Source organism: Salvelinus fontinalis, chromosome 15 (assembly GCF_029448725.1).
Source record: "Salvelinus fontinalis isolate EN_2023a chromosome 15, ASM2944872v1, whole genome shotgun sequence".
In the NCBI taxonomy this organism is placed as follows: Eukaryota; Metazoa; Chordata; class Actinopteri; order Salmoniformes; family Salmonidae; genus Salvelinus; species Salvelinus fontinalis.
In genome coordinates this window covers 1,388,945-1,405,383 of record NC_074679.1, presented here as the reverse complement: position 1 = coordinate 1,405,383, position 16,439 = coordinate 1,388,945, and the positions used below count along the sequence as shown (strand labels likewise).

Genomic DNA, 16,439 nt, shown 5'->3' with positions numbered 1-16,439 from the left:
GGAGGCGGTATAATGTAACGTGAGCTGGAGGCAGTATAACGTAACGTGAGCTGGAGGCGGTATAATGTAACGTGAGCTGGAGGCGGTATAATGTAACGTGAGCTGGAGGTGGTATAATGTAACGTGGAGGCAGTATAATGTAACGTGAGCTGGAGGCAGTATAATGTAACGTGAGCTGGAGGCAGTATAATGTAACGTGAGCTGGAGGTGGTATAATGTAACGTGAGCTGGAGGCGGTATAATGTAACGCGAGCTGGAGGCGGTATAACGTAACGTGAGCTGGAGGCGGTATAATGTAACGTGAGCTGGAGGCGGTATAATGTAACGTGAGCTGGAGGCGGTATAATGTAACGTGAGCTGGAGACAGTATAACGCAACGTGAGCTGGAGGTAGTATAATGTAACGTGAGCTGGAGGTGGTATAATGTAACGTGAGCTGGAGACGGTATAACGTAACGTGAGCTGGAGACGGTATAATGTAACGTGAGCTGGAGACAGTATAATGTAACGTGAGCTGGAGGTGGTATAATGTAATGTGGAGGCAGTATAATGTAACGTGAGCTGGAGGCAGTATAACGCAACGTGAGCTGGAGGCAGTATAACGTAACGTGAGCTGGAGACAGTATAATGTAACGTGAGCTGGAGGTGGTATAATGTAATGTGGAGGCAGTATAATGTAACGTGAGCTGGAGGCAGTATAACGTAACGTGAGCTGGAGACAGTATAATGTAACGTGAGCTGGAGGTGGTATAATGTAACGTGAGCTGGAGACGGTATAACGTAACGTGAGCTGGAGGCGGTATAATGTAACGTGAGCTGGAGACGGTATAACGTAACGTGAGCTGGAGACAGTATAATGTAACGTGAGCTGGAGGCAGTATAATGTAACGTGAGCTGGTGGCGGTATAACGTAACGTGAGCTGGAGGCAGTATAATGTAACGTGGAGGCAGTATAATGTAACGTGGAGACGGTATAATGTAACGTGAGCTGGAGACAGTATAACGTAACGTGAGCTGGAGGCAGTATAATGTAACGTGAGCTGGAGGCAGTATAATGTAATGTGAGCTGGAGGCAGTATAATGTAACGTGAGCTGGAGGTGGTATAATGTAACGTGAGCTGGAGGCGGTATAATGTAACGTGAGCTGGAGGCGGTATAATGTAACGTGAGCTGGAGGCGGTATAATGTAACGTGAGCTGGAGGCGGTATAATGTAACGTGAGCTGGAGGCGGTATAATGTAACGCGAGCTGGAGGCAGTATAATGTAACGTGAGCTGGAGGCGGTATAATGTAACGTGAGCTGGAGGCAGTATAACGCAACGTGAGCTGGAGGCAGTATAATGTAACGTGAGCTGGAGGCAGTATAATGTAACGTGAGCTGGAGGCGGTATAATGTAACGTGAGCTGGAGGCAGTATAATGTAACGTGAGCTGGAGGCGGTATAATGTAACGTGAGCTGGAGACGGTATAATGTAACGTGAGCTGGAGGCGGTATAACGTAACGTGAGCTGGAGACGGTATAATGTAACGTGAGCTGGAGGCGGTATAACGTAACGTGAGCTGGAGGCGGTATAATGTAACGTGAGCTGGAGGCGGTATAACGTAACGTGAGCTGGAGACGGTATAACGCAACGTGAGCTGGAGGCGGTATAACGTAATGTGGAGGCAGTATAACGTAACGTGAGCTGGAGACGGTATAACGTAACGTGAGCTGGAGACGGTATAACGCAACGTGAGCTGGAGGCGGTATAACGTAACGTGGAGGCAGTATAATGTAACGTGAGCTGGAGACGGTATAACGTAACGTGAGCTGGAGACGGTATAACGCAACGTGAGCTGGAGACGGTATAATGTAACGTGAGCTGGAGGCGGTATAACGTAACGTGAGCTGGAGACGGTATAATGTAACGTGAGCTGGAGGCGGTATAACGTAACGTGAGCTGGAGACGGTATAACGCAACGTGAGCTGGAGGCGGTATAACGTAATGTGGAGGCAGTATAACGTAACGTGAGCTGGAGACGGTATAACGTAACGTGAGCTGGAGACGGTATAACGCAACGTGAGCTGGAGGCGGTATAACGTAACGTGGAGGCAGTATAATGTAACGTGAGCTGGAGGCGGTATAACGTAACGTGAGCTGGAGACGGTATAATGTAACGTGAGCTGGAGACGGTATAACGCAACGTGAGCTGGAGACGGTATAATGTAACGTGAGCTGGAGGCGGTATAACGTAACGTGAGCTGGAGACGGTATAATGTAACGTGAGCTGGAGGCGGTATAACGTAACGTGAGCTGGAGACGGTATAACGTAACGTGAGCTGGAGACGGTATAACGTAACGTGAGCTGGAGACGGTATAACGCAACGTGAGCTGGAGGCGGTATAACGTAACGTGAGCTGGAGGCGGTATAACGTAACGTGAGCTGGAGGCGGTATAATGTAACGTGAGCTGGAGACAGTATAATGTAACGTGAGCTGGAGGCGGTATAATGTAACGTGAGCTGGAGACGGTATAATGTAACGTGAGCTGGAGGCGGTATAACGTAACGTGAGCTGGAGACAGTATAATGTAACGTGAGCTGGAGGCAGTATAATGTAACGTGAGCTGGAGACGGTATAACGTAACGTGAGCTGGAGACGGTATAATGTAACGTGAGCTGGAGGCGGTATAACGTAACGTGAGCTGGAGACGGTATAATGTAACGTGAGCTGGAGGCGGTATAACGTAACGTGAGCTGGAGACGGTATAACGCAACGTGAGCTGGAGGCGGTATAACGTAATGTGGAGGCAGTATAACGTAACGTGAGCTGGAGACGGTATAACGTAACGTGAGCTGGAGACGGTATAACGCAACGTGAGCTGGAGGCGGTATAACGTAACGTGGAGGCAGTATAATGTAACGTGAGCTGGAGGCGGTATAACGTAACGTGAGCTGGAGACGGTATAATGTAACGTGAGCTGGAGACGGTATAACGCAACGTGAGCTGGAGACGGTATAATGTAACGTGAGCTGGAGGCGGTATAACGTAACGTGAGCTGGAGACGGTATAATGTAACGTGAGCTGGAGACGGTATAACGTAACGTGAGCTGGAGACGGTATAACGTAACGTGAGCTGGAGACGGTATAACGTAACGTGAGCTGGAGACGGTATAACGCAACGTGAGCTGGAGGCGGTATAACGTAACGTGAGCTGGAGGCGGTATAACGTAACGTGAGCTGGAGGCGGTATAATGTAACGTGAGCTGGAGACGGTATAATGTAACGTGAGCTGGAGGCGGTATAATGTAACGTGAGCTGGAGACGGTATAATGTAACGTGAGCTGGAGGCGGTATAACGTAACGTGAGCTGGAGACAGTATAATGTAACGTGAGCTGGAGGCAGTATAATGTAACGTGAGCTGGAGACGGTATAACGTAACGTGAGCTGGAGACAGTATAACGTAACGCGAGCTGGAGGCAGTATAATGTAACGTGAGCTGGAGGCGGTATAATGTAACGTGAGCTGGAGGCGGTATAACGTAACGTGAGCTGGAGGCGGTATAATGTAACGTGAGCTGGAGGCGGTATAATGTAACGTGAGCTGGAGGCGGTATAATGTAACGTGAGCTGGAGGCGGTATAATGTAACGTGAGCTGGAGACAGTATAATGTAACGTGAGCTGGAGACAGTATAATGTAACGTGGAGGCAGTATAATGTAACGTGAGCTGGAGGCGGTATAACGTAACGTGAGCTGGAGACAGTATAATGTAACGTGAGCTGGAGGCGGTATAATGTAACGTGAGCTGGAGACAGTATAATGTAACGTGAGCTGGAGGCGGTATAATGTAACGTGAGCTGGAGGCGGTATAATGTAACGTGAGCTGGAGGCGGTATAATGTAACGTGAGCTGGAGACAGTATAATGTAACGTGAGCTGGAGGCGGTATAATGTAACGTGAGCTGGAGGCAGTATAATGTAACGTGGAGGCAGTATAACGTAACGTGAGCTGGAGACAGTATAATGTAACGTGGAGGCAGTATAATGTAACGTGAGCTGGAGACGGTATAATGTAACGTGAGCTGGAGGCGGTATAATGTAACGTGAGCTGGAGGCGGTATAATGTAACGTGAGCTGGAGACAGTATAATGTAACGTGGAGGCAGTATAATGTAACGTGAGCTGGAGGCGGTATAATGTAACGTGGAGGCAGTATAATGTAACGTGAGCTGGAGACGGTATAATGTAACGTGAGCTGGAGGCGGTATAATGTAACGTGAGCTGGAGGCGGTATAATGTAACGTGAGCTGGAGGCGGTATAATGTAACGTGAGCTGGAGACAGTATAATGTAACGTGAGCTGGAGGCGGTATAATGTAACGTGAGCTGGAGGCAGTATAATGTAACGTGGAGGCAGTATAACGTAACGTGAGCTGGAGACAGTATAATGTAACGTGGAGGCAGTATAATGTAACGTGAGCTGGAGACGGTATAATGTAACGTGAGCTGGAGGCGGTATAATGTAACGTGAGCTGGAGGCGGTATAATGTAACGTGAGCTGGAGACAGTATAATGTAACGTGGAGGCAGTATAATGTAACGTGAGCTGGAGGCGGTATAATGTAACGTGGAGGCAGTATAATGTAACGTGAGCTGGAGGCAGTATAATGTATATATATATATATATATATATATATATATATATATATATATATATATATATATATATATATATATATATATATATATATATATATATATATATATATATATATATATATATATATATGTGTATACTGTATCCTTTACCATCTATTGCATCTGAGCCGCTCTGTCACTGCTCATCCATATATTTTAAACTTATATATATTCTAATCCCATAACTAGATTGTGTGTATTAGGTTTTGTTGTGGAATTGTTAGATACTGCTGCACTGTCAGAACTAGAAGCACAAGCATTTCACTATACTCGCGATAACATCTGCTAACCATGAGTGGGTCTAGGGTGACAGGTAGGATGGAGGTGATATGATCCTCAACTCATCTCTCAAAGCACTTCCTGATGACAGAAGTGAGTGCTACGGGGCGGTAGTCGTTTAGCTCATTTATCTTTGCCTTCTTGAGTACAGGAACAACGGTGGCCATCTTGAAGCATGTGGAGACAGCAGACTGGGATAAGGATTGATTGAATATGTCCGTAAAAACACCAGCCAGCTGGTCTGCACATTCTCTGAGGACACAGCTAGGGATGCCGTCTGGGCCAGCAGCCTTGCGAGGGTTAACACATTTAAATGTTTTACTCACATCGGCCACGGAGAGCCCACAGTCTTTGGTAGCGGGCCGAGTCGGTGGCACTGTATTGTCCTCAAAGCATGCAAAGAAGTTGTTTAATTTGTCTGGAAGCAAGACGATGTGCGCGACGGGGCTGGTTTTCTTTTTGTAATCCGTGATTGTCTGTAGACCCTGCCACATACGTCTCGTGTCTGAGCCGATGATTTGCAATTCCACTTTGTCTCTATACTGACGCTTCGATTGTTTGATTGCCTTGCGGAGGGAATAACTACACTGTTTGTATTCGGTCATATTTCCAGTCGCCTTGCCATGATTAAATGCGGTGGTATGTGCTTTCAGTTTTGCGCGAATGCTGCCATCAATCCATAGTTTCTGGTTAGGGAAGCTTTTTAGTTTCACAGTGGGTACATCTCCGATACACTTCCATATAAACTCTCTCACAGAGTCAGCGTATACGTCAATGTTATTCTCTGAGGCTACCCGGAACATATCCCAGTCCACGTGATCAAAGCAATCTTTACGCGTGGAATCTGATTGGTCAGACCAGCGTTGGATAGACCTACGCACGGGCGCTTCCTGTTTTAGTTTCTGCCTATAGGAGGGGAGCAACAAGATGGAATAATGGTCGGATATGCCAAAAGGAGGGCAGGGGGAAGGGCCTTGTATAGGTCGCAGAAGTTAGAGTAGCAATGGTCGAGCGTGTTACTCGCTCGTGTACTGCAATCGATATGCTGATAGAATTTAGGTAGCCTTGTTCACAAATTAGCTTTGTTAAAAGCCCCAGCTACAATAAATGCAGCCTCAGGATAAATGGTTTCCATTTGAATAAAGTCCAGTGAAGTTCCTTGATGGCCGTCTTGGTATCCGCTTGCGGGGGGGATATACACGGATGTGACGACAACCGAGTAGAGTTCTCTTGGGAGATAATACGGTCGGCATTGGATTGAGGAATTCTAGGTGGGGTGAACAAAAGGACTTGAGTTATTGCATGTTACAATTACATCAGGAGTCGTCAATCATGAAACATACACCCCTCTTTTCTTCTTGCCGGAGAGATGTTTATTCTGAAAATCCCGTTGGCTGTACAGACTACGACAACATGTCTCCAGCTAGCCATGTTTCCGTGAAACAGAGTACGTTACAACCCCGGATATCACTTCAGAAAGCAACTCTTGCCCTGATTTGTAAGACTTTAACTAGGGACCGGACATTAGCGAGTCATATACTGGGAAGCGGTGGGTGGTGTGCGCGCATCCGAAGCCTCACTAGAAGATCGTTCCGGCTCCCTCCCCTCCGGCGGTGTTGTTTTGGGTAGGCCTCTGGAATCAGTTCAAATGCCCTGGGAGGTGCAGACAAAGGATCCGCTCGTGGAAAGTCGTATTCCTGGTCGTAGTGCTGGTAAGTTGACGTCTCTCTGATATCCAATAGTTCTTCCCTGTTGTATGTAATAACACAAGGTTTTCTGGGCTAACAATGTAAGAATAAAAAATAAATAAAAAAAAGTTAAATACTACACAGTTTCCTAAGGACAAGAAGAGAAGCTGCCATCTCTATCTGCGCCATCTTGTGTTAAAGAATGAGTGTGTGTGTTTCCCAGCCTTCAGCCTCCCTGCTTCAGTGAGAATAGTCTCCTTGACCTTTTTGAGCACCATCACTTGCTAACAGCCTTGCAGTCCTCAGTCTGTGGACGGAGATCAATCAATCAGTAGACTGTTCATCATGTTGGTGGACAGGCTGGACCTCCAGTCTGACTTGATGCGCTTCATGGCCAAGAGCAGCACAGCAGGATGTCCCCTGTGTCTCTTCCATTCTCACTCTTTGACACTCGCAATAGTTGTCCCTCCGAAATTCTCTCTGCGTCCACTTGATGAATGGACGCAAAACGCCAGCGTACGTTTGAATGGGCAGAAAGCGAGGTTCCACTAGATTCCATAGCCACAAAGTCAGACTCCACTAGCCTGAATGACACGACCCACGTAATTATAGGGCGAGGATGAGCTGTGAGAGCTGTCAGTCAGACTAAAAATCCACAGCCACAAAGTCAAAATTGGTTATATTGCATGCCACTCAAAACAATCCAATGTTGCACATTTTGTAGTGTGCATTCGGTTCAGGCCAGGAAGATATTCTCTAGAATACCATAGCAGCTAGCCATAGCCTACAGACAATGCCACAAACTCCCGGCACACACAACCAACATTGGAATGCTATTCTAATAACCTAAATAATTCCATATGTGATACCTAGCCACCCATATCATTGCGATGCCATATCATTGCGATGCCATATCATTGCGATGCCTAGCCAGCCATATCATTGTTTGAAATCTGTCTTGTTTTAAATAGCTCAACTTACCTTGCTTTCAATAGCCTACAGCCAAAATTCCACCACAGAAGAAAAAAAATCTTAAGATTCCTGATATTGAAACCAGCATTTCTTCTACTACTGTCCAAACGCAGTAAAGCACAATCCTTTCGTTAGTTCTTCAGATATTCTAAGTTTCTACCATTAGGCATCTGTCGCATGATAAAAAAGGTTCTCATCGGGCCTTTGAGAATGATGTTCTCCCGTAATAGCATTTCGGAACATATATGTGTAGTCTATCAAAGCAATCAGACCAATTGTTTTACTTTGATTATATTTAACTTCTTGGCTTAAGTAAAACATTTTAAAACTTCTTCCACTACCACAAAAATACTTGTAAAGTGTTAAAGCAAGTTCCACCAATATTTCTTCATGGAAAATACCATCTAGTTTACAATTCTGTATCCGAAGCCACTCGGGTCCCGGGTATTCGGGTACGGATCCGTGAAGACCTCTAGTCTGGGGAAGAGGTTAGATGGAGCTCGACATTAACACTTGTCCGGAATAAACAACAACAACAACAAAATGTTTATCACAATATCAAAGAATTACTCCAATCAGCATTGGATCAGAGCCAAGTATGTTGAGTGGTCGGAAATCCCGCTCATCAGTCGCTCTCTGGCGCGCCACATCATTTCCAACCGCTAAAAACACTCCTCGCTCACAGGAAGAAGAAAGAATTGCTGCTCCAAATTCTGACCGTTAAAATGACCATTTCACCAACACCAATCTATTTTTGTGAGTACCTGGACCTGCCATTTGGTTTTGAAGTATTGAAACCAAACCAGATGATTTAAATGAACAGTATTTTAATAAAACATGAAAAGGTGACAGTAAAAAGCACTCGTCATTTCAAATAGGCTACATGTCATATAAACACTGAATAGGTCAGGAACCAGACAGGGAGTGAGTATTTAGGCTATATTATTAGCCTATTATTTCAGTATATTTCAAAGCTATAGCCTAAAAATAAGTAAAGCAACTGCGAGTGACACACTAGGCAGGAATATTAAGGCTCCGCATTTAAACAACATTTTGTTCTATTGAATCATTATAGTCTATAAATTCCAACATATAGGCTGTGACTTACTTAGAATGAAATAAGAATGAAATACAAATGAAAAATGCCTTTTTTGGCTCCGTGCCTTTGAATTCCCTTTTAGAAATACGAGTTTGGCACGAGTCTGTGGCTTCAGGCTCATGCGATGGGGATGCGAAACACCCTTCGGGACATTCTTGCCAGTCTGGGCAGCGATGCAGATTTAAAAATATATATCTATTTTTTTTTAATTAGGTAGGCCTATAGGGTTTTTAGGTAAAATAACCAGAAAAAAATTGAAACTTCCTTGAAAGAGGTAATATGTCTGGCCTATTGGGACAAAAATCAATGATATCTATACAATAGGCTAATAGAACGAAAAAAAAACAACTTAAGAGATTGGATTTTTTTGTTCAGAAATACCTTGCTACAATGACACACTTAGCTAGCTACCCACCTCAATCCTTTATTTTAGCATGTGCACCTACTCAGTACACCACCATGCTTTCAGGATACGTGTCCTTTCAGATTCCACAATGATTCTCTAGTTGTGGACACTACATCACCACACTCCCTCTTCTTGGTCCTCATCTTTGTAAGTCACCTTGATTTAACACCTGTGTGTTTTGATCAGTTTCTTGATGAAAATATTTAACTCTATGACAGTAGCTAAAGCAAGGGGCTATAGCAGCACAGTCATGTTTGGCAAATATGATGAAAGAATTAACATTAACGTATAAAGGCTTGATTTTTTTTGACATACGAGGCACGGTTCAGATCAACTGGTCAGAAGACCGGAGAGAGAAGGACAGTGCCAGTTGAGCACCGCCCATCACCCACCTTGAATCCCAGCGGATGCACCCATCTTGAATCCGAGCAGATGCAGTCAGCATTTTGAAACTATTTAACCATAAATGTAATTGTTTTAAAATCTGAAAGTGTCATGTCATTTTATGAAGCATGTCTTACCTTGTTTCAAAGTAGACTTTAAAAATACAATCTTAGAAATGTTGAGGGAATTATTTTATAAACACTTCATATGCCATGAAACCATGTTCTATTGGTTATCAAAACAACATGATGTGATTGACCAGCAGCCACAGACCCAATCCTAGCCATGTTAATAACCCAGGCTAGTTGATGCATCTTTAGATCCCCCCCTAGCCATGTTAATAACCCAGGCTAGTTGATGCATCTTTAGATCCCCCCCTAGCCATGTTAATAACCCAGGCTAGTTGATGCATCTTTAGATCCCCCCCTAGCCATGTTAATAACCCAGGCTAGTTGATGCATCTTTAGATCCCCCCGTTTCTTCATTTCTAACATATTTTTACATCTCTGTCATTTGAAACCACTTGTGCATGTTGTTTCCCCACTAACTGTGTTTCGGAACATTTGCACGTAGCCTACAGTCATTGCTGAGCTTATAATATGAAGAAATCAAACTTGATCAACATGCTAAGCGGTCTGATCTGTTGCATCAGCCTCATTGCTATTTAACTGTTTTTGTAATTGCAATGTAGCAATATCTTAGGCTACCAAGGGTATTTTGAAACAGGCTTGAATATGCAAAGAAGCCAATAGGCAGAGTGTAGCCTACTCTGTCGGATTCTCTATGGGGAAAAATAATACGGCGATGCATTTCATAAAGTGGTTCCTTGCATTATACAATTTGTATTTTTGGACAAGTGACCCTAACCCTAATGTCAAGCACTGGGGGTTAGTCTGGAGTAGAGGTTAGTGTTATGTCGTGTTCAAATCAACTGGGAACTCGGAAATCTCTGACTTCCGAGCGTTCAAAACAACTGGGAACTCTGGGGGAAAAACTAGCTCCAACTGGGAAAAATCGATTAGAACGGTCATCCAACTCGGTATTCCAACTCTGGCCTTTTCTAGAGCTCAAACTTTCCGACCTGAAAATCAATGACGTCATGATTTGACTTTGTATTTTTCAGAGTTCCCAGTTGTTTTGAACGTAGCATTAGTCTAGACGAGAGAGAATGCTTACTTCCATTATCAGAGTCTTCTTCGCTGCTGCTTGGATGTCGACTTCTCTTCATTGTCAGTCTTGGCGAGGTCAAGGTGTAATGGTGTAATCTGAAAAGAGGAGATTCATAACCAACTGCCCAGTACAGACAGAATCCTTTGCCTCCATGTACAAAACTCTGTCACCAGACACTAAACATGACTGTCATCAGCCTGACTGATGATCAATGAAGAGTTATTGGACAGAGTTGACAGATAATGGTAAATCATTTGTTTGCAATTATGAAGAAACAAAATATTACTCTTACTGATCAGTTATAAGATGGTCACCTCCCCCACTGCCCTCAACAAAAACATCACACAGAAGTGCTAGTCACTCTTCATGCATTTGTTTCAAGCCTCCTAACTAACACACCTGTGCTACTGACAGTGTTTATTACCATACAAGATAGCAAGCAAAAAAACACTAACTACATCACAATGACCTCACGGCTGTGTCTGAACGTTCAACAATTGCACTAGAGTTGTTTATTTTATTTGTTTCACTATTTTCTCGTTAATACCTGCGTTCTGTTATGTATGATGTAAGAATGTAAATTGTTGATCTGTATTTTAAATAAATAAAATATATATTTTTTTAAACGGTGATCCAAAGCCACGTTGCAAAACAACTGGGAACTCGGAGAAAAACGAACCCCGAATTGGATTTCTATTTTTTGAGTTGTCATCCAACTTCCAACTCGAACTTGGGCATCTTTTCTAGAGCTCCGACTTCCCGACCTGAAGAGCACTGACATCGTATTTTGCGAGTTCCCAGTTGTCTTGAACGCACATGATGAACGCGCCCCGGGTAAAAACCGTGTAAGGTTAGAATGTGTTTAGCTATAATAAACCACCTCTATGTCCAAACAAATAACTTGCCAAGAACAGACTCATATTAGACTAAAAAAAAAACTTTACGAATCTACTACCTCATGTTGACCAAGCACAACCATGTATGACCTGCGACAACGTGTCAAACAAACAAGCATTCGCAGCTAGTTGAGTAGCTATACGAACAAGTAAATAAGAAAACATGTTTGTCACTGAAAGATAGCCTGTCTGACGTGCCAACTTGGCAGAGACTGCTTGTCGCCGTCGCACCCCCTAAACTAGTAAACACGGCAGTTAGTTAACTAGCTAAGCTAGCTAGTAGCTATCTGCTTTAAGCCACGTAACGTTCGCAAGTTAGCTAGCCTAGCTAATGCTAAGTTCCCATTCAACGAATTTGGCTGAGATGTATAGTATCGCTGGACCACAGTATTGTGCCTCCACTCTGCATATGGACGCGTTAAGAGTGTGTGGATCTAATTTATGTTTATTATGGAACATTATGACAGATTCGGTGGCCCTCTGAACTTTAATCTTGGCGCCATTTTAAATGACGTAGTAACTAGCGGCAACTCTGTGCTAACGGGCTGGGAATATGGTAGCACAACCCTAACCTACCACCACCACCACCACTCGTTCACATGGGGTGAAAAACATAGTTTACATGAGAAATTCCTGTTTAAAACCAGAGGAAGATTAAAAAAAAAAAAAAAAAATGGGACAATACCTACAGCACGTCTGGCAGATGCGGTGGTGTCTAAATACAGCTCGTGTAGCAGCGAGTACCACTCACCCCTGCATTCCTCAAACACAAACAGTGGCGTATGCTGGATTTGGAGGGTATACTCAACTACTGCCTGTTGTCGCAAGATGGGGCACTTTCATTGGGCCAACGCGTTTTTGCGTGATTAATCGAAATGGTGACCTAAAACCGCCTGAAAAAAATGTTCACAGTCTCCAATGCTCCCCGTTTACAACCTTCAACCGAATAACCATTGGTCGATTTATTTTTTTGGAACGCAAACCTGTACATTGGCCTTTTCTCAATCACATTCCCCTAGCGTCCTCTCGTCTCCTTCTCAAAACCCATTGGAGGAGAAGGTCCGAGCGGAGGGACTTCTGTCTTTCTCGTCCAATGGGTTTTGAGTGATGGGTCTTGATTGTTGACAAATGACCAGTCATCAGCTATTGGGTTGTCACCAGTTACCACAGCCACAATGTATATCATAAAAATTCCTGAAAGCAAAAATGTGTTTTTCAGTGTTCATTTAAGGTTAGCAGTGTGGTTAGGGTTAGCTTTAAAATCTAAAAATTCTTAAGATACATTTTTTAAATAGGCGGGGTTTATGACTTTGTTGGTGTGGTAACTAGTGACGACCTCAGCATTGGCGCAGCATTGTAACGTCAAACTGTATAAAACAATACAAATCAAAGGGAATTATGGTGCTATAAAGACAACTGGGAACTCGGATTTTTTCCAGTCGGAGTTCGTTTTATTTTCAAGTTTCCAGTTGTTTTGAACGCACCGAAGTCCCAAATCAGAGTTCCCAGTTGTCTCTAGTGTGGCCTAATACTGCACTTTTCGGTGGTGGGCCAACGCCGAAAACAGTGAAGTTCATCGACCTACGCCGAGGGAGGAGCTGAGTTTTTGTATCTGACAATTAAATATTCTTGATTACTGTAAAATGTGTTGCACACTCAATTCTTGCAGTTTAGCAGTAAAAAAATATGTCAACACTGCCCAGGCATATTTGCAAACTGCTAAACTTGGAACCAATCAGAACTCCTGTACGTACCCCTTGTGATGAAGGCAGCCAATGGCCTACATCTATCTACGATGTGTACCAAATAATTATGGATATACTGGCAAGATACTTGTTTCTCCGTCCTAATGGTGCTTTCCTGACATATGGGAACCATTACGGTATAATAAGAACTGGAGACCGCGTCCAAGATAACCGTAAAAACAACGGGCGGACATCTACTCACATCAGAGAGGAAAATGAAGAGAGGCCCAACACGGTGAAAAATATGTCTCCCTCCAGAAGGTGGCATTGTTTTACCCAACAAGCAATGAGTTTTTGTATGGAGGTCAATGAGAGTGTAGAATTTGGTCAACAACCAAAAATGAATGGCTTATTTGCAACATAAGGTTTATTTGATCGAGTATAAGTTTCATCGTGCTTAAGTTGTTACGAGTGTACTGATATAAGTAGGGCACGTCACACGGCAACTTGGAGAAAAAACATCAGAGTTGTTTCGAGATTGCGATGCATGTTCATGGCATGACGCTAGTAGTGTGATATTATTGAAAGTGCCTTAATAATAACGAAATTATACAGAATCATAATGTGTACCAGTAAGTCATATTCTATTAATTTATTTAAATGCTGATAATACGATATGTGTCCTCTATTGATGTCTGATCTGAGTTTGATTGGTTAACCCTATGAATTCCTATAGGGGCGCCCAGTTCTACGGTTCTGGTTCAGGAAAAAGATGGCGGAAGTGAATGCTGAGTTCAAAATCAAGCAGTGCATCGAACAAAGTTGGCGAAGACAAATGTTTTGAATGGACAACAGTAGTAGCGAAAACTGCAACAAAAAAGAAATTGTCTAAAATTGGAGTAGAAGATACGTGTATGAATGACAATGAATCGCTTCTTGTTGGAATGCGTTTGTTGGGTAAGGATGCATATGTAGGAAACCCGTGTGAGGTGTTAAAGGGTGAAGTATGCGCTGGGAAAAGTGTATTTAAATAGTGGAGTAGGGTATTTAAATAGTGGAGTAGGGTCTAACCCTACACTCACTAGAAACCCACCACCCTACTCCACTATTTAAATACCCTACCATCTAACCCTACACTCATTACCAACCCCCCACCCTACTCCACTATGTAAATACCCTACCATCTACCATCTAACCCTACACTCATTAACAACCCCCACCCTACTCCACTATTTAAATACCCCACCATCTACCATCTAACCCTACACTCATTAACAACCCCCCACCCTACTCCACTATTTAAATACCCTACCATCTACCATCTAACCCTACACTCATTAACAACCCACCACCCTACTCCACTATTTAAATACCCTACCATCTACCATCTAACCCTACACTCATTAACAACCCCCCACCCTACTCCACTATTTAAATACCCTACCATCTACCATCTAACCCTACACTCATTACCAACCCACCACCCTACTCCACTATTTAAATACCCTACCATCTACCATCTAACCCTACACTCATTAACAACCCACCACCCTACTCCACTATTTAAATACCCTACCATCTACCATCTAACCCTACACTCATTAACAACCCCCCACCCTACTCCACTATTTAAATACCCTACCATCTACCATCTAACCCTACACTCATTAACAACCCACCACCCTACTCCACTATTTAATACCCTACCATCTACCATCTAACCCTACACTCATTAACAACCCCCCACCCTACTCCACTATTTAAATACCCTACCATCTAACCCTACACTCATTAACAACCCCCCACCCTACTCCACTATTTAAATACCCTACCATCTACCATCTAACCCTACACTCACTAACAACCCACCACCCTACTCCACTATTTAAATACCCTACCATCTACCATCTAACCCTACACTCATTAACAACCCCCCACCCTACTCCACTATTTAAATACCCGACCATCTACCATCTAACCCTACACTCATTAACAACCCCCCACCCTACTCCACTATTTAAATACCCTACCATCTACCATCTAACCCTACACTCATTACCAACCCACCACCCTACTCCACTATTTAAATACCCTACCATCTACCATCTAACCCTACACTCATTAACAACCCCCCACCCTACTCCACTATTTAAATACCCTACCATCTACCATCTAACCCTACACTCATTAACAACCCCCCACCCTACTCCACTATTTAATACCCTACCATCTACCATCTAACCCTACACTCATTAACAACCCACCACCCTACTCCACTATTTAAATACCCTACCATCTACCATCTACCCCTACACTCATTAACAACCCCCCACCCTACTCCACTATTTAATACCCTACCATCTACCATCTACCCCTACACTCATTAACAACCCCCCACCCTACTCCACTATTTAATACCCTACCATCTAACCCTACACTCATTAACAACCCCCCACCCTACTCCACTATTTAATACCCTACCATCTACCATCTAACCCTACACTCACTATAAACCCACCACCCTACTCCACTATTTAAATACCCTACCATCTACCATCTAACCCTACACTCATTAACAACCCCCCACCCTACTCCACTATTTAAATACCCTACCATCTACCATCTAACCCTACACTCATTAACAACCCCCCCCTACTCCACTATTTAAATACCCTACCATCTACAATCTAACCCTACACTCACTATAAACCCACCACCCTACTCCACTATTTAAATACCCTACCATCTAACCCTACACTCATTACCAACCCCCCACCCTACTCCACTATTTAAATACCCTACCATCTAACCCTACACTCATTAACAACCCCCCACCCTACTCCACTATTTAATACCCTACCATCTACCATCTAACCCTACACTCACTATAAACCCACCACCCTACTCCACTATTTAATACCCTACCATCACCATCTAACCCTACACTCATTAACAACCCCCCACCCTACTCCACTATTTAAATACCCTACCATCTACCATCTAACCCTACACTCATTAACAACCCCCCACCCTACTCCACTATTTAAATACCCTACCATCTACCATCTAACCCTACACTCATTACCAACCCACCACCCTACTCCACTATTTAAATACCCTACCATCTACCATCTAACCCTACACTCATTAACAACCCACCACCCTACTCCACTATTTAAATACTC

The 16,439-nt window shown here is 43.6% G+C and overlaps 1 protein-coding gene across 3 annotated transcripts in view; it reads right to left on the bottom strand.

Moving 5' to 3' along the window:
- LOC129811257 (protein Jade-1-like) overlaps window positions 1–12,584 on the bottom strand; it is an 82,782-nt gene extending 70,198 nt beyond the window's left edge. The window contains exons 1-2 of one of the 3 annotated variants that reach the window (XM_055862421.1): window positions 12,255–12,584; window positions 10,680–10,768 (exon numbers count right to left, since the gene is read on the bottom strand). In XM_055862421.1, coding sequence (XP_055718396.1) covers window positions 10,680–10,731 — 52 coding nt within the window. In that variant the 5' untranslated portion in view covers window positions 10,732–10,768; window positions 12,255–12,584. Of the gene's footprint in view, window positions 1–10,679; window positions 10,769–11,628; window positions 12,050–12,254 lie in introns of those variants that run through there. The other 2 variants (XM_055862420.1, XM_055862419.1) reach the window with 2 other exon arrangements.
- Window positions 12,585–16,439: the final 3,855 nt, after the last annotated feature.